The 18,564-nt window shown below is 31.7% G+C and overlaps 2 protein-coding genes across 3 annotated transcripts; both read left to right on the top strand.

Moving 5' to 3' along the window:
* Nucleotides 1-722: 722 nt before the first annotated feature.
* Nucleotides 723-5,207, top strand: LOC110623759 (fra a 1-associated protein). Its single transcript, XM_021768780.2, has 2 exons — nucleotides 723-988; nucleotides 4,603-5,207. Exons 1-2 carry the CDS (start codon nucleotides 792-794, stop codon nucleotides 4,973-4,975), a joined length of 570 nt encoding a protein of 189 aa, XP_021624472.1. The 5' UTR covers nucleotides 723-791; the 3' UTR covers nucleotides 4,976-5,207.
* A 3,799-nt stretch (nucleotides 5,208-9,006) lies between these two features.
* Nucleotides 9,007-12,757, top strand: LOC110621970 (protein WVD2-like 4). Of its 2 annotated transcripts, none has more exons than XM_021766287.2 (9): nucleotides 9,007-9,232; nucleotides 10,112-10,370; nucleotides 10,485-10,850; nucleotides 10,943-11,001; nucleotides 11,150-11,227; nucleotides 11,308-11,386; nucleotides 11,479-11,550; nucleotides 11,655-11,762; nucleotides 12,095-12,757. In XM_021766287.2, exons 2-9 carry the CDS (start codon nucleotides 10,134-10,136, stop codon nucleotides 12,566-12,568), a joined length of 1,473 nt encoding a protein of 490 aa, XP_021621979.1. In that variant the 5' UTR covers nucleotides 9,007-9,232; nucleotides 10,112-10,133; the 3' UTR covers nucleotides 12,569-12,757. The 2 variants fall into 2 exon arrangements, with proteins under 2 accessions (XP_021621979.1, XP_021621978.1); XM_021766286.2 differs by having other exon boundaries at nucleotides 11,305-11,386.
* Nucleotides 12,758-18,564: the final 5,807 nt, after the last annotated feature.

Genomic DNA, 18,564 nt, shown 5'->3' with positions numbered 1-18,564 from the left:
AGAAATAAACTCTAATTTTATTTTATGAATCAAATTTAAATATTTTAAATTTCAATTTTATGTAATTTAATTACACATTAAAATATAAAAATTTATTTTTTATAAATTTGGAGTTAATTTATATATATATATTTATTTAATTAAAATTATTTAATTTTAAATTAAAATTTAATATCTGTATAAATAAATTCTATCCGTAAATTATTTAAAATTAAATTTAATAAAAATTCAATTCACCTTAATTTATTTGCAAATGAATTAAATTTAAATTTATTAATATTGAATTCGAATTTAAAAGAATTAAATTTGAGTTGAGACTTAAATTTAAAAGAATAATTAAATTTAAATTTTAAAATAACTAAAACTCGAATTTAAACTTAAAAAAATAATTAAATTTAATCTTTTTAAGAATAGAATAGAATCTGTTCATTTACACTCTAATTTTAAGTTAATATTAAGTTTTTTTTTTCAAATATATATTTCAATTAATTTTCTTCTACGGCTTTCTAGAAAACTCAGTTTTCCAGAAAGCTTTGGCACATTTTCGCATGTTTACCTGCAAAAACGACAACCTTAATGTCGCTTAGATTTGTCTACCAAGTCTACGGTCAGGATCATAAATGTGCAGCGGCGGTGCCACGTGTCAGCGGATCACTTTCTCGTCAAGACTCGCAAAGTGCCACCGAGTCAGTGAGGGCTATATATAGTGCAGAGGAAGCGTAGCTCCTAAGCAAGCAACGCATGATAAATTGTGGAATTTGCGAGGAGACTAGTTGTAGCAGAAACCGAAAATGGGTTGGGTGTGGAGAGACGACGAGCCTGCTGATGAAATCAGCGAATATTGGAGAGGCCCTGATTCATCCTCTGGGAAGGTGTGCTCGACGAGGAAAGTGGTGAAGTCGCAGTGCAATACGGAGGAGGTGGAGCCTGGAAAGTTCCTTAGGAAGTGCGAGAAAACTGAGGAGATTCTCAGAGAATGCCTTGGAGAGTGAGTTTTTCTCTCTTTTCTTCTGTATTATTGGTTTTTTCTTGAAATTTTCTATTTAGCTGTCTATTAATTCCTGAAACAGGGGAAATATGTTGGTGGTGGGTTAGAAATGTGACTATGGAGCATACGAGTGAGCATAAAATACCGTTTGTTACTTTTGTGGTTGTTATGTATCGCTTTCAACTCCTTTTTTTTTTGTGTGGCGTGGTATGGGTGGTGGACGAGAATGAACTTGTTTTTAGTTTCATTTGATTGTGATATATCTTTTGCTTCAATTGAGCAATTAATTCTTCTCTCGGTGTTTACATTTGTGTCTGGGGGAATTGGCTTTGTATTTGTTGGCTGAGGAAGAGAATACTCTGCACTTTGGATCTAGCTTGATAATTCTATTAAATCGGTAACGTTGAGTAGCTCTGCAAAGTCCTTGTTGATAGATAAATACTGAATAACCACAACCCAGACCTCAAAAAGAAAGAATTCTCTCATTTTAGACTGATAGAGAGCTTGTGGGAAAAAAAATCTCGAGAAGCACAGTTTTAAAAAGGGAAAATTACTTTTTAGTCTTTTGTTCCTCTATTTTGGCGACCCAACAAGTCCTTCTCTGTCCAAATTCGTAGTAGCCATTTGAGACACCTAAATTGACAAAATTAACCCTCACTAACCCAAACCCAAATGCCTCCTCTTCTTCTTTTCTTCTTACCATTTCGGCAACCTCTTCTTCTTCTTTTCTTTTTCTTTTTTTCCTACCATTTCTGCAACATCTTCTTCTTAAGTAACTGGAGAAAATATTTAAGAGAAAAAAATTAGAGATTTCACATTGAGAGAACTGTTTAAATGGACGGAAGGACTACGAATTTGGACGGAATTTCGTAGAGGAAATGGACAGAAGGACTACGAATTTGGATGGAATTTCGTGATTTAAGTATTGGGCCCTCAAAATAGAGGGACAGAAGGTTTAATTACGTTAAATCTCAGGGACTAAAAAGTAATTTTTCTTTTTAAATTGTGACGGAGGACAGTTGAAAATTCTACTATTTGGAGTTAATTTTATATTTTAATTATTTTTTTAAATATTTTTATAATTTTATATATTAGAGTTATTTTTATTGACTATTTGGGATACTTTTAAATTTTTTAAAAATTTAAATAATACAATGTTATTGATTAAAACTCCTGAGGGACGGAGTCTAACCAGTCCTATGTCAATATAAATTATCAACTTTACATATATGCAAGGGTAATCGCACGAATTATCAGCTGATTCTGAGAAAATATGCAATATATATTAAGGGCTCATAGTTCTTGTAGAATGTAGAGACATTATTACTAATATGAGTGAATAAACATTCATTAATAGGAAGGAGGAAGATTTCCTGTATAGTGTAGATCTTCTTTGATAGTGTTATTTTTAAATTGAGATGGATTTTTAATTAGATTATGATTTGGGGGTTTAATATATATTTCAAATAATAGTTTCATGAGAGAGTGTGTGCAATGTTATTAAGGCCAAAAGCAACACTAAGATGACAGTTCTCCTCTCGCCAAAGGCGAGAGGTAAGGCAACGCGAGTTTGAAGTGAGATGCCATACTTATGTATAAATATATATGCAATGCATATTGTATTAATTCTTTTTTAATTAGTTAGCAAACTGAATTATAGACATATTTATATATATACGCAATCCTTTTCAGTATTGGAATATGCTTTAATATTGAAAGTCAACTATGTAGATATTATATTATTACGTTCCTAATTATAAGATATAAATCTATAATTAACTAGCATAATTATAGAGATATATTATCTAATTAGTACCTAAAATTTAGTTTTCCAATTTGCAGCTTCAAAGGAAATATAGGGTTTAGTTTTTAAAAGGAAAGAAAAAAAAACCATGCATCTTATTTTCAAGAGAAAACGCCTTGACTCGCGCCTTGAGTCAGGCAAGGCCATTGCCTCCCCTCATTCGACATCTTTTGGCGCCTTTAATAGTACTAAGAGAGACATAGGCTCTTTAGCCGAAGGTGGTGAAAGAGCATGGATTTATGAGGAAATTATTATCCATCGATGATGGGTTATTGTTTGTGTAGGTGAGTTCACTTTTCGTAGTGTATAATGTAGCTGAAGTGGTAGATGCATTGGTTTATGTCTGGAGGAGAATGATAGAGACTAAGTGACTTATTTAGTATAATTAATTTGTTGTGATGGATCATTGGATCATTTGATGTAATTGGGATCATGGGAGATAAGCTTGAACATTTGATGATAGTGGAAGAAAGCATGTGCGTAAATGTCCTCCCATCTTGAGAGGGTGGCGAACCACATAAATATTTTTTAATTATTTTTTTGCTTTATTTCTTTGTAGTTTACATGCTTCAACATTTGAAATGGTATCATTTGGATGTCTGCCCTTTTCTGATTTTGCATGATGACGTGAGGATCTTTTAATGTGTGTTTTTTCCACTTCATGAGGATATCTGCTTTTACCATTGACCCATGTCCACCATGGCATTATAACTTATAAGGTTCTTAATTATCTAGATCTTTATCTTCTTTATCCTTTGTTTCTTCTTTCTTGCTCTGTTTGATACATACTTGTATGCTTCTCATGTACTTGGATTTTATTTGCTTTAATATCTTCATTTAGCTCAGATTGAATGTGCGAGTCTCATTTTGTATGAGGTCAAACTAAATATTTTTTGACTGGTGGAAAGTCATGTCTCTCTATTTCTTCAATAGAACTAGTGAAGTAGAAGATCAGAAAAACTAATTGCTGAGGTTGATAGCTTTGACATTTTTGGCTGGTTCTGCAATGCATGAATGATTGGGAACTGCTTTATTTTGCTGGTTGATCATCCATACAAGGACTCGTCTTGCATAATGGCTTTGAGTCACCGGATGTTTTATCTAAAAATGGGCGGGCAGCAATTTGAGTAGTGAAGCTGAACATATTAAATTCAGGATGCATTTGTGAGATTGACGTATCACTATATCATCTGATTGAAATTATATTGAGAGAGTTTTGGATGTTGAAGGTAATATAAACAAAACATAGTTGGCTAGGTGTGAACAAATAAACATGCAGTTTATTGGCTGAATATGGAACTAACCATTATGGTTGATGAAAATGACACCACGCTTAAAATGGTTGGGTTTTGCTTGGTTGAAATAATTTAAAGCTTTTCTGTCTGTGAAATTTGGAATATGGTTGAAATTTGAAATGCCTGACTAATAGTGAACTTATTGCGAATTTTATCGGGATTACAGATTTCCTAATGAGGTCAAACTTTTGTGTTTAAAGATTTGGTTTCTGATCTTTGTTTCATGTCTTCAATTATAGCTTGAACCTTGAAGTGTATTAGCAACATGAATTTCTGTATCTTCACATCACCATTTTCAGTTAACCTCTGGACTCTTTTTGTTTGGAAATCAATTGGTAAATGTTAAAAACTTTGTTTAGATTTGTCATTATCAAAATGTAGTACATCACTGCATATGTTGAAGCAATATCAATTTTCTTTTTTGGTTTTTCACAAATTTTTCAGTTTTCCCTGTGTATAGGGTTCTTTCCTTTCCCTACATAGTTTGGCTCTCATTTATCATTTGCTTCAATTAGGCCTGTTGAAGTGCTGAAGTCCAACAAGGAGTACACTGAAGATGATGTTACAGACCTGGTGGTTAAAGGGTCTTCTTCACTAGGCCAATTTGAAAACTTGCCATTCGGCTTACCAGGGCTCCGAAGTGATATTGAAGGCATTGAACGACACTTCCTTGGTGGAATCAATAGATTTTTTGACGCAGCTGAACAGTTTAAGAGTAGCCTTTTCGATGATTTTGGGGACTCGTACAAGGAGAATCCATCCTGTCCTCCATCTATGAGGAGAGGGATACCAATTGAAGACTATCCACAAAAAAGGGAGGCCTCTCCTAAACAAAGGGGGACTGATACTGGTAATGTTGATCTTTCTGGTTTAGCTAGAGATGTCTGAGTTGCTCTGTTGATGATTTGCTCGAGCAGACAATTGTTGTTCCCTTCCTTTTTCATGTGACTAGTGAAACATGGCTGCCGGAGTTTGTGCTGGAATCTAAAGTCATATTCTCTTGAATATGAAAACGAATTTGCTTCTCATTGATAAGTTGAAACTAAGGATGATCACTGTGGTTAATTTGATAGATGATTTTCATGAAGTTAATTATGATATGATACTCTTAATCGCTGTAGTTTAAAGCTTTTTATATTTGCTTTATATAGGAAACGAAAGCCAAGCCAACCATGCTGCTTCAACTTGGCCGCTAATGTTAATCTTAGTACTTGCAATCTGCTGTATTTGAAGTCTTAAGTTGGCGTAAATTAAAATTTTTGACCAATGCAAATGATATTGCATTTCAATAAGGCCCATAGGGCCATAGTTTACAGAGCCCAGAGGATTAAAAGAGAGGGTTACAGACAACTGATCCACAGGCTCAATACAAACACAACATACAGAAACCGAACTAAATTAAACCAAAATCAAAACTTAACAAAATGAACCAATCCAACCAACCAAACTGAATCAACTCAAACTAGAGACACGAACGGTCACACCCATTGCAGATTTCATTGCATGCACCAATTCAGCATTCTTCATTGCAGACACAAAGAGCAGAATGAAGGATTAATAATTTTATGTATAAAAATTAAATTAAAATTTAAATTCAAATTAAAATTTTATGTATAAAATATTTAAATTAAAATTTAAATATATGAATGTATAAAAAATTATACAAATTAGTTATATTATTGATTATTTTATTAAAAAAAGTAAAATTAATCATATGTATTATAAAATTTGCTAAATTGTGTTATAAATTTTCAAACAAAATATATATATAAAAAAATAAACTTAAACCCATTTAAATATATACACTTTATAATGCCGCTAGATCGATTTAAAAATTATTTTAGAATCTATATAATACAATGATAAATTAAATATAAATAAATAAATAAATAAATAAATAAATAAATAAATAAATAAATATATATATATATATATATATATATATATATATATATATATATATATATATATATATATATATATATATAATACACATATATAGGTATATACAATCCTTTTATCTAAAAAAAAATATTATATTAAAAAAATACTTAGTCTATTACTATATATTTAAATTATAAACTTATGTAGACTTGATTTAAATAAAAATTATTCTATATATTGACATGCTTTGGATCTTTTATGATGGAAAACTGGTAATTTTCTTTTCTCTTGGCTCTTCATTTTCCTGCTCTTTCTTTCATTTTCATTCGTTTCCTTTTTGCAATAAGGGAAACTCAAATCCTCGTTCAATTTTTAAGTTAAAAAAAAAATTTAATTTTTTCTCTCATGATTTATTGAGAAAAATAAAAATTTAAATTATTTTTTTTATAAAATCGTATAAAATTTCAATATTTTTTTTTCAAATAGAAAAATTATAAAAAAAAGTCCCATTTAAATTGAATTTTAGTAAATTTTAATTCTAAATAGGTAAAAATGGCTTTCAGAATAGAAGTTCGAGCGTTGATTTTAGAGAGATATTAACACTCCATTTAGAATAAAAAATTTTTGCTAAAATTTAATTTAATTAGTTTCTTTTCTGACCATAATCAAATTTAATTCTTTTTAATTTAAAACAAATTCATCTTAATTGAAATTAAAATTTTATATTATTTTATAAGAATTTATTTAAATTTTTTTATAAAATAAATTAAAAAAATACAAATTTAGTTGAATATTTCTTTTTTTAAATGAAATATTACCTTATAAATCATAAATTTTATTTTTTTTTGAAAAATTACGTAAGCTCTTTTAAGAAAAAAAAAATTAATATATTATTTCTAGTAATTAACTAACAATTATATATCTCATTAAATTTCATAATAATTATTTTAACTCTCGTGTATTAAAATACGTTCTTTAAATATCAAATTACATGTACATAAATAAATATTTTTTTATGTCTTCTAATTTACTTTTTAATTCAGATAAAATTATTGCAAAAAAAATTAAATAAAAATAATTTTCTAATGAATTAATAATAATTATAATTCTCCCAAAATAAACTCCTAGCTCTGCCACTTATCATGAGGTTGTTACAAATTATTTCCCTACAAAAAGAATAATTATATCGAAAAATGTCAAATAAAAAATAAATTTTTATTAAAATAAATAAATATTTATAATTTTAATATATGTGATATATTTTAATTAATTAAATATATACAGTCGCATATGGATAGAATTCCAAGTTTGAATGCTGTATTAGAGTGGTGAAACGACCCTGACCTGAAGAGGAAAGCTCCAAGGCAGGGGTGAGGCAGGGCTTGGCCTTTGCCCGAGGATGCAACGCACCACCCACAAAATCCTGAAACAAGCAAAACTACAAATCCATCAAACAAATAGGGTCCCACAACGTGTCTAAATGATTGGAAATTCTATATCCAACGGCTCAGATTGTCCCTCTCACCTTGCTGCTGTTATATCTTCAACGCACCTCCTGACAGCTCAGGCCCGGTTGTTTTATACCAATCACGTTCCTTTTTTTTGCCACGTCAGCTATAGAAAAGGGCTTGACAGAAACACACCCACCTGTGACTTGTAAGAGATGATCCTTTGTCACCCCCCACGTCGTCTTCTGTTGCGTTAACCTTAAATCATTGGCTGCTCTATATTTACCATAACGCCCTTGCTTGCTCAAACTTCTTTTCTTCTTCTTTTTTTTTCATACATATATTTTAAAATTTTCTTTTTTTTTACATGCATATATTTTTAAAATTTTCTTATGCGTAGTTTAAAATTGAATTAAATTAAATAAATTAATATTTTAATATTTTTAAAATTAAATTGAATAAATTTTAAATAAAAATTAATTTAAATTAAATTTATTTTATTCGGTTTGATTATATTTTTAATAAATTTTTTATTTTTTATATTTATATTTTTAATATTTTAAAATTCAATTAAAATATTTTAATATTATAATTTAATTTTTTTTATATTATTAAAATTAATATGCTATTGCTTACTAGATTTTACTAATTTTTTTAAATTAAAATTGAATTTAATCAAAAGAATTAAAATTTTAAAAAATAAAAATTAAATTGAATTATAAAAAATAAAAAATCATAAAAAATTTTTAAATTTATTAAATTTATTAAATTCGATCGATATGTTTTTCTATCTTTCTTTCATTTTGAAACTTATAATACACATCATAAAATTAAGAGAAATGTGTTGGAAGATTCAATGTTTCCGATCTACACCCAAATAGGATAAAAATCCACATAATTTTCTAATTCTTAGAAAGTATATTTTCAGAAAATATATTTTTTTTAAATTTACTTTTTAGAAAGTATAATAAAATATATTTAGTATATAAATTAATTGTTTAAAAAATAAATTTATTTCTAACTTATAAAAAATAATAATATATATAATATAATTTAAAGTCTAACAAATTAAAAAATAAATTAATAAATTTTATTACATTTAAATATAAAAGTGTATCAAGAGTCACTATGTAAATTATTAGTAAAAAATTATTTTAATAGTGGAAACGAAATAATAAATTTTTTTATATTTAAAAAATACTATTTTTTTAAGCCTATTATTGAAGCATTTAAAAAATATAGGCTAAGTCAAATATGGAAATCTTTGTACAACTAGCTTAGTGGGTAGAGACCTATTCTAGAGACTAACTCATTAGGTTAGAGTTTCTTTTTTTTTTTTTTCTCACCAATTTAGCATAAACCATGAATTGCAAATTCATTCATCACATTCTTTTTTTATAATTAAACAATTAAAATTAATGAAATAATTTAAAATTTTAATATATTGAGTTTCTATATATCAATTAAATAGTAAATTTTTCTATTAGATTTTTTTGTTTAAAAAAAAAGTTGCTGTTAATGGCATTTCAGACATTGAGAGAGTCTCATCAATCTATGATCCATTACATTGAAATAGCAATCCTACTTTATCCCAAATTCACTGCCATCTTTTTCTCTGTCTCTTATGTTTCTGGAACCACAGAGAGAGTGAGGAGTTGTCTGTCAGTAACTTACCTCAGATACTCCATCTTTACACTCTGATTTTGTCACTTCTTTATTACTCTTTTTATATATGCATAGATTTCTGTGTTATCCCATTTGTTCTCTGGTCTTTTTCAACAGTTGAACCTTCAATCTTCTGTTACTCTCCTAGGTATGCTTTGCTTTTCTGATTCTAACCCTTGCATTGTATTTATCTCCCTTATTGAATTTCTGGGTTCAATGGATCTTGAATTCTTTTCATAAGTTTTATATGCATCGGAAATTAGTTGGTGGGTTAATGCTGGATTCTGTTGGATCTTTCCTTTTTTGAAGTTTTGGGTTTCTAGATTGTACTGTTGTTTGGTTGCCAAGAAACTGTGAGGAGAAACCAAGGATTGCGAACGCTTTAACTCATTGGAATTTGGGTTTTAATACCCTTTTGCTTGCTTTGTTTCTGTACTAATTTGCCTTATTTATTTTTTTAATTTCTCTGTTCATCATTTGATTCTGGTTGGTTGCTTAGAAAGTGTGGGAAAATTTTTGTTTGAAACTGAATTATTGTTTTTTTGCTTTGAAGTTTAATTTATACTTGGGATATTTTACTAGTTCTTGATTCTTTGGTAATCTAGAGTGTCGATCATTGTTTGCTGTAGCTTCACCTCTCAAATCGCCCTCTCTGCACTCTTTTTTTTATGTTCTTAGGCATTGATTATTGATTTCAATAATTTTGACTGAAAATTTGAAGGTTTGATGTTTTGTTCGAATGCTCAATTAATTCGGATCCGTATGTTTTTAGTCTGATTTAATTTTTGATGCTATTGCCTTTTCAGTTATAGAATACATATGATCTTCTCATTTTGGTTGCTGGTAGTGAAGCCTTGGGTTGGAGATCTCCAATCTTGCTTGGCTTACTATCATTTGCTTGCTATAGAATGTTTACTGTGGTTTAGTTTTCGATGATCATTTCGTCTCCAACTTATTTAATGTATAGCAGTTGAGTCATCAACTCTCTATGCTTCATTTTGACCATAACAATATTGAAAATTTGCAGTTTGTTGTTGTGAGATTCTGTAATGGAGTCTGAGAATGCTGCTAAATTGAAGGATAATGGTGTCATTGAGGAAACTCACACTGAAGATTTGGCTGTGACACCAACGGAAGAAGAAAAAATTGCTGCTAATGGTCAAGGGCCATCGAACACCAATGAAACTTCTGAGAATGTTGCGAAAGATGATGGTCATCATTCTTCTGGTGGGGCAATTAATGCCAAAGCAAAAGTTTCTCAAAGTAAACTCTCAAATTCCTCAAAGGTATAATCTGCTATATATGTATGGAGCCATTTTGTTGGAGCTGGTAAAATCTTACAACTAGATACGAACATACTTTCTTATCCTTCTTGTCACTGTCTGTCTCTCTGTCTTTAGGAACTAGCTATTTCGGGTTCAAAGAATAACAAATTGTCCAAGGATAAAGCTAATTTGAAAACCCTTGGTTCACTTTCTCGTAATCAGAGGCCATCACTTTCTCAAAGTCTTTCATTTCCAGCGCGAGGAATTCGTCCTGATAATATGAGGAAAAGTATTGATGGACATCCATCAAAAACTGTGATCAAACAGGCGGAAGATGACGGTAGAAAAGCAAATGGATCAATCACTTCAGTTCCCCGTTTAACTCAACCCAGTAGGCGTACATCCACTGGAATGAACTCAAAGGAATCAAATGTTAATGGTGGTAAAGCTACTCCCAGGAGGACTTCTCTGGCAACTGTGCCAAGCAAACAACAGACTCCAGTAAGATTTTTATGCCTTTAATATTTTCTCTCTGGCTTTCTCTTTGTTTCTCTAAGGCCTTATTTCATTTGGCCTTTGTTGATTGTCACCAGCATGTGAAATCAAGTTCTTTGAATGAATCCACCAATTGCCCTCCCTCCGAAGCATCTGAGTAAGTCATGTCCCCCATCAACTTTTTCTTGAAATCTAAAATCTTTGAGCTTAGAGTATCTCTTATTAACTTAGGGGAAGCATCTGTGCCCCCGCCCTCCATCTAAAATCAAAAAGATATTAAAATTTGTTTTCTTTTGTGATTGCAGATTGGCTGATCAAAGTTCTCAAAATATAACAACAGCAATGCTGAGCAAAGAAGAGGATGACATCCATTCAACTACTTCGTACTAATCTTTATCTTTTTATAATTGATTTTGTATCCTATACATTTTATAGTAAAAATATTCTGTATTATTATCAGAAGTGCTACTCCTCGTGCACGGAGAGCTAGTGGCTCTGTGTTTTCCTTCAGGTTGGATGAACGTGCAGAGAAGCGAAAGGAGGTTATACCTGGACTTTTAAGTGCCTTTTTCATCTTTGTTAATGCTTTTATTCATATCAGAGTTACAATTTTCTTATGGCCTTTCTTTGCCAGTTTTTCTCAAAGCTAGAAGAGAAGATTAATGCCAAGGAAATAGAAAAAAGTAACTTGCAGGCGAAGTCGAAGGTATTATTTTTGTTTTCACCTGAAATATTTTTCCTTTTAATCTTTCCTTTTCCAGTTTCACCACTTGGAATTGTTTTTTTATCATGCTTTGTGGTGGCATGCAGGAGAACCAGGAAGCAGAGATCAAACAACTTAGAAAGAGCTTGACATTTAAGGCTACACCTATGCCCTGTTTCTATAAAGATCCACCACCAAAAGTTGAGCTGAAAAAGGTAATGCGTGCATGAATTTTTCGATACTAGTAAATGTCATGCAGCAGCAGCATATGATTTTAAGTTTCTGATACTAATAATAACTAGAGGAGGTTTCCTTAAAAGCTTTCTCTTTTGTTCAGCTTAGATCCATTGTAAGTTCTCAGTTCTGATTATCTGTTAGATTGATTTTGGAAACGACATCGCCTGTGATACAGGAAGTCAACAAATTAAAGCCAAATTGGATTCAGTTCTTTGCTATTCATTCTAATTATAATTTGTACAGAGATGTATGCTAATTTGAGCATTATGTAACATTGAAGTAAAGCTATACTGTCTGCTACTTGTTACAGATACCAACCACCCGTCCGATATCACCGAAGCTTGGAAGGCACAAGAGCTTAACCACTTCTGTCAACGGCTCAACAGAAGGCGGTGGATGTTCCCTTAGCCCTCAGAGTCCACTTACTTTGAAACCAGAATCGCGCAATGCAACCAAGGGAGCTCAGAGAAATGGCAACAAAGAAACCGTAGCCTCAAAAACAACAACCAAGAAGTCCCAGCCTAAGCTTCAGCAGCAGCAAAGCTCATCCACTGGAAAAGAAGGAAAGACCAGCAAGACCAAACCAAAGCCTGCAGAAGCCGAGAGCGAAAACCCAGCAGGTTCTGTTGGAAAAGCTGAAGAAAACCATATGAATCCAGTTAACCTTCTTTCATGTGAGAATCAAAATACAATGTCTGAAAAGAATTCTGCTGAGGATGATGGATTAATGTTGAGTCCACCGAACTATGAGACCATGCCCCCTGAGGTCACAGTTGGAGGGTGAGAGAACATGATGCATATGCCCTGTATCTATAGATTTTGATGTTTAAAGTTCCATATTGTTGTGAATGCTGGTACTCTGGTTCTATTTTGGGTGGAAGTAATATAAAATGAATAGGTTACATGTAAGCATGAATTCTTTTGTTAAATAGTATGATTTTATTTATTTATTTATTTATTTTTGGAGAGGAAATTCTTTGAAGTATTTATTTATTTATTTTCTTAATACTTATCGATTAAAATTAACGATAAAATAATTAAAATTGAGATCAATTAATATTTATTTGTATTATAGTTCATACTTAACGATTAAAATATTAAATAGTATTATCACTGAATTTTAAATTATAACATAAAATTCTTGAATGCTAATTTAAATAATAATAAAATCATTATCACTCTTTTTCTTATCACAAGATTAAATGTCAATTAAAGGATAATTTGATTAGTTTTTGAAATTTAGTAATTGGATAAAATATCAAGTTCGTGTTTTGTGTCTACTTATTTAATAATATTCACTGTCACAGTGAGAATAAAAATCATTACCTCTCATCCTGTAATCTACCTTTTATTACAAAAACTAGATAGACATCACAATGAAAGAACAATAATGTAAGGTAGATATGTCATATCAAAGGGCCGCTACCATTCTGCATGATTTGATGCATCATGAACAATGCTTTCTTGTTATTACTTGAGTTTATCACAAAGGAATCCTATCTTTTCTTTTTTTTCATTTTAGATTTACTTTTTAAATTCTATGAAAAAATCTTTCCGTACTCTTTTATATGAAAAATAGATAAAAGATGAGCGATAAAATTTTTAAAATCTAATTTTGCTCTCAAATAAAATCTCTTATTTAATCATTGAATATTGTTGTTTATTTTTAAAAATCTATTAAAACATTTTTTTTTATATCTATTAAAAGTTTTAATCGTTTTTTTTCATTAATGAAATAGCCTCTTCTCCTCATTAAAAAAAAGGGAAAAAAAAAAGACGATGATGATAATGATGAAGGAGAAGGAGAAAAATAAAAGAAAACAAGAAAAAAGAAGAAGAAAATCACCTCCTCCTCCTAAAAAAGAAAAATAAAAAGTAGAATCAAAGAAAAAGAAGAACCAAAGAAAAAGAAGAAGATGAGGAAGAATCAATGAAGAAGAAGGAGGAGGAAGAAAAGAAAGGGGAATAATTTGGTCTTTTACTATATTTTTAACGGCAAAAAATAGACGAAATAACTATTTTGTTGACGGAGAAAAAAAATAAAAACGTTTTAATAAATTTTAAAAAATGTAAAAACTGAATTGTGAATAATAGTAATACCTAAAAAGAAAATTATAAATCTGTCCTTTTTTTTTTTCGATTTTCCTCTTCTTCTCGCTTACAATTCTTTGTACTATATTCACTTCTATATGCTTTTTTTCAAGAAAAAAATAATTAATTTACAAAATTTCGTACAACTTAATTGAAGTAATTTTATTTTTGTAAAAGGTTAAAATATTGATTTAGCTTTAAGCTCAAAGAACACACCCACCCCTAAAAAAACTTATAAGTCTAAAAATAACAAGTTACAAAAAAAATTTTTAAAAAAAAAGTCCAAGCAAGCTAGACAATCAAATCCAACTTAATTGGTATATTATTTTTTTTAATTCACTCTGAATATTAATATAATTTATAATTTAGAAAAAGTTGGTTTTTAACATCATGCTTGAGAGTTAATTTAGAAAAAACATTTAAAAAAAATTATTTATTATTTTTTATATTTTTAAATTGAATCATGTTAACCATTATTAAAAAATTTTTTATATTTCATAATTAATATACTCTTTTCGTCCCATAATTTTTGTCTATCTTTTTTCTAGATGTTTTAAAATTATTATCCACTTTCTTTCATTAATAGCATATAAATTCACTATTATAATTCTATTTAATTTTATTTTATTTTTAAAAATCTCTAAAAATATCTATTATAAATTCACTATTATAATTTTATTTTAATAAAATTTAATGTTTTTGGGTATAATTTGAAAAGTTAATAAAAAAAATTATTTTTTTCATATGAACAAAAATTATGGAACGAATGTAGTATTTAATAAGATTAATTTCTTAAATATAGTTTTAAAAGTAATATTATATAGTAAGTATATTCAACAGATTTAAAGAAAATCGAGTGATAATAATTTTGGTTAAAATAAAATTAAAACAAATTATTATAAAATTATTGATAAAAAAAATAAATAATAATATAAATAATTATTTTTAAATACATTTAAAAGAGTAACTCGACCTTACAAATAAGGGTGGAACATTTAATTGACTATCAAAAGGTTTTGGATATAGTTTAATTGACAAAAAATAAACTACAAAGAACTCAAGCCCTACCCAACTACAAAGAACCCTAGCTTGTTGGAGGCGGAAGAACTGTGACTTGCCACTGTTGTCGCATGGACCGTACTGAACAGGAACCATTGATAGATCGTCGAAGAAGAGGAGAAAACACATAAAAACATCATACCTTCAGTAATAAAGCCAACTAGGTTCCAAAAGATCCATAGAAACAACATAAACTAAAATAAACTCTAAAAGCTAAAATGTCATCGGAAGTCCTAGCTGTAGAAAGGAGAAGAAGGAGAGCTTTTAGCAAAACTCATGCCATTGGAAATCGATGGCTCCATAAGAAGGGAGGGTAAAGGAAACCCCAATATCCTCCACCTGAGTTAAAAGGGTAACCTTTCACAGCCAAGATAGATTTATAATAAACTGGAGTATGACCGGTGAGGGTGAGAGATATTTTGTTTCCTGTTGAATGCAAGAGATATCGCTACAGAAAACAACCAAGGAGCAACTTGTAGCAACCCCATAAGTATATACAGAAGAAAAACACATTCAAGAATAACATATCAAAGAAAATCTCTTACTATTTATAAACAGGGTGTATAAACATAATCTCTTGCTTTGCATAGCAAGTTTTTTTCTCTTCTCCCGAGTGTGGTTGATCCTGTTTTTCGATTTTTCTATAGTCTTTCATTTCTTTCACTCGTCTTCTTCAGTTCATTTCCAGTGGTATTGTTTGGTGGGGCGTATTTTGACGGAAAGACCTATAAATTTCAATTCATTTCAACATGTTCTTGCTCTTGCTTGGAAGCCTACCAAAGGGGTGCATGTTAAAGAAATGAGGAATAATGTTTTCTTGTTCCAGTTCTTTCACCCTTGGGATATTGACAATGCTTTGAGATATAGTCCATGGAATTACCAGCAAATACCCATTTTATTACATGAGTTAAAGCCAGAGGAGAACCCAAGGCAGGTGGAGTTAACGAAGTTAGCCATGTGGGTACAAGTCCATAATGTTCCACTGGGTTTCTGGTCTGAGAAGTACGCTCAGGATATTGGAAATTTTATTGGTTCTTTCATTGCAGCTGATCCCAAAAACTTTACACAAGTCTGGCATGAGTACATGTGTATTAGGGTTGATGTGGATGTGCGATTACCATTGAAGCGTAAGCTGCAAGTGAGGAAACCTAAGGGTGCATGGCAATGGGTCCATTTTAAATATGAAAAGCTCAACATTTTTTGTTATTTCTGTGGAATCCTTGGGCATACGGATCGGTCATGTTCTAAGTTATTTGATGTGCCTAATTTTCCACGAGATAAATTTGCTTATGGTCCTTGGATATGAGCCGCGGTTCGGCAGCCGCCCGCGATCGGTGCTAAATGGCTTAGGTCTGAAAATGATTTCCTGATGGAGGACATTGGTGGTTTACAGGCTATTCCAGGGGCGGGTTTGACGGCAGAGAAGGATAGGGGAATGCAAAATCTGGATAAGGATCCGAAAGGCAAGTCTGTTGATGCGAGCCATTTTCAAAATTCAAAAAATATTGAGTCTGATCCTTTGGCCAGTAGTAGCGTGCATGGGAAGGAGTTGTTTTCCAATTTTGAAAATCTTGATCCAGATCAATTAATGGTTACAGAACAAAAACGTAGGAGAATGAATGAGTTGGATGTGGATATAATGGATGAGGAGGTTATTCTTGAGACTTTGGAAGTGGATCCAAAAAATGTAGATGGAGCGGGCTCTGGTTTCCAGTCCCGTCTGGCCCAATGAGTACTATAAGCTGGAATTGCCATGGGCTTGGGAACCCAAAAGCAGTTCGGGCCCTAAAGGACATTGTGTCCAATAAAACCCAGTTTTATTTTTTTTATTGAAACAAAAATAAAACAAAGTAGTGTTTTAAAGGTTAGAAAGCAGTTGGGCTTTAAGGGATCTTTTGTTGTTGATTCAGTTGGAATAGGAGGTGGTCTGGCGTTGTTTTGGAAAGATGTTGGGATGGCTAAACTAATTAGCTATTCACAACATCACATAGATGTCAAAGTGTGTATTGAGGGTATGGCGTCTTGGAGATTAACCGGCTTCTATGGCTTCCCAAATAGAGCTCAACGAAGTCAGGGATGGGATTTATTGCGTTCTCTTCCATCCAAATCTGTCTTGCCTTGGTGCGTGCTTGGAGACTTCAATGATATTTTGTATCATTCTGAAAAACGAGGCAGAAGGGATCATCCACGTTGGTTACTTGAGGGGTTTCGTCAAGCTCTTGATGATTGCGGTTTACATGATCTTGGCTTCCTTGGTAACCGTTTTACTTGGGAAAACAGAAGAGAGTTGGAGTTTGTTCAAGAGAGATTGGATCGGGCAGTGTCAACTTCCCACCGGCAATCTATTTTTAATATGGCCAAGCTCTTTGTGTTGGATAATCCGGCCTCAGATCACTTGTTGTTGTGCTTGTCGCTAGGGGTGCAGCTCCATAAATTTGTACGTAAATGGTTTCGTTTTGAAAACTCATGGTCCCTGGAATCTGAGTGTCGTCGGATTGTGTACGAGTGGTGGAATTTTAATATGTCATCTTTGCCATCCGGAATTGATTCTTGTGCAAAATATCTTAATCAGTGGGCTGGTAATCGTCATCAGGAGTTTCAAGAACATCTTCAATCGATTAAGAAGAGATTATCTTTGTTTCGACGACAGGTTAGTTTTGACTTTGCTCACTTACGTCGATTAGAGAATCAATATCATAAAATGCTTCTTCAGAATGAATTGAATTGGAAGCAAAGGGCGAAACAACTTGGTTAAGGGAAGGTGATGCTAATATAAAGTTCTTTCATGCTTCTACGTCTAATCGGAACAGAAAGAATTTTATTACTAGATTACGAAACTGTAATACCCGGCTAGACTCCGGTATCGAAATTTCTACCGTCCTGTGGAATCTCGGGTGTCGGAAAGAAAATAGCCTTGGAGGAAAACTCAGGTTCGGCCGCTGAACCCCAAGTTTGGCCGCCGAACATACATGCACTTTGGGAGTGCTTTAGGCCCCCGAAGGCATAAGTGAGGGAAGTCCAGGTTCGGCCGCCGAAACTCAAGTTCGGCCGCCGAACATGGCATACATGTGGAGGCACGTTCGGCTCCCGAATGTGGCCTGGCCTGGCCAGCCACTATAAAGGGGTCCCTTAGCCGAAATGGGCAAGCTTTCTCCCCATTTTCGGTCAAGGTGAGCCCTCCACCATCCCTCATCAATCTTGAGTTTCTTCCTTAAGATCTTTCAAGATTTTCATGAGTTTTCACTTTGTTTTGAAGTTCTTGAGCATTTGAGCAAGTTTTGGAGTTTTGAGGTTCAAAGAAACTCAACCCCTCCCATCTCCGAGTTTAGGTCGTCTCTCTCTCGATCTTCAAGAGGTAAGAGCCGATCTTAAGCTCATTGCATGTTTTAAGTAAGTTTTAAGTAGATCCATGGGGTAGAAATGCATGTTAGGTTGTTGTTATGTTTATGGGTATATGTTGTGTTTATGAACAGACAAGTTCACCCAACCCTTATGTGAATTGTCTGTGTTATGATGCATTTCATTGGAGCATTTTTTGTTAATATGTTTTTATGGTTCTACTCACTGGGCTTTTAGCTCACCCCTCTCCCTTAACCCCCAGGCTTACAGGTACAGGATAGAGCAGAAAGT

Source organism: Manihot esculenta, chromosome 9 (assembly GCF_001659605.2).
Source record: "Manihot esculenta cultivar AM560-2 chromosome 9, M.esculenta_v8, whole genome shotgun sequence".
Lineage (NCBI taxonomy): Eukaryota > Viridiplantae > Streptophyta > Magnoliopsida > Malpighiales > Euphorbiaceae > Manihot > Manihot esculenta.
Note: the sequence above shows the minus strand (reverse complement) of the source record. Positions and strands in the feature narration are given on the sequence as shown.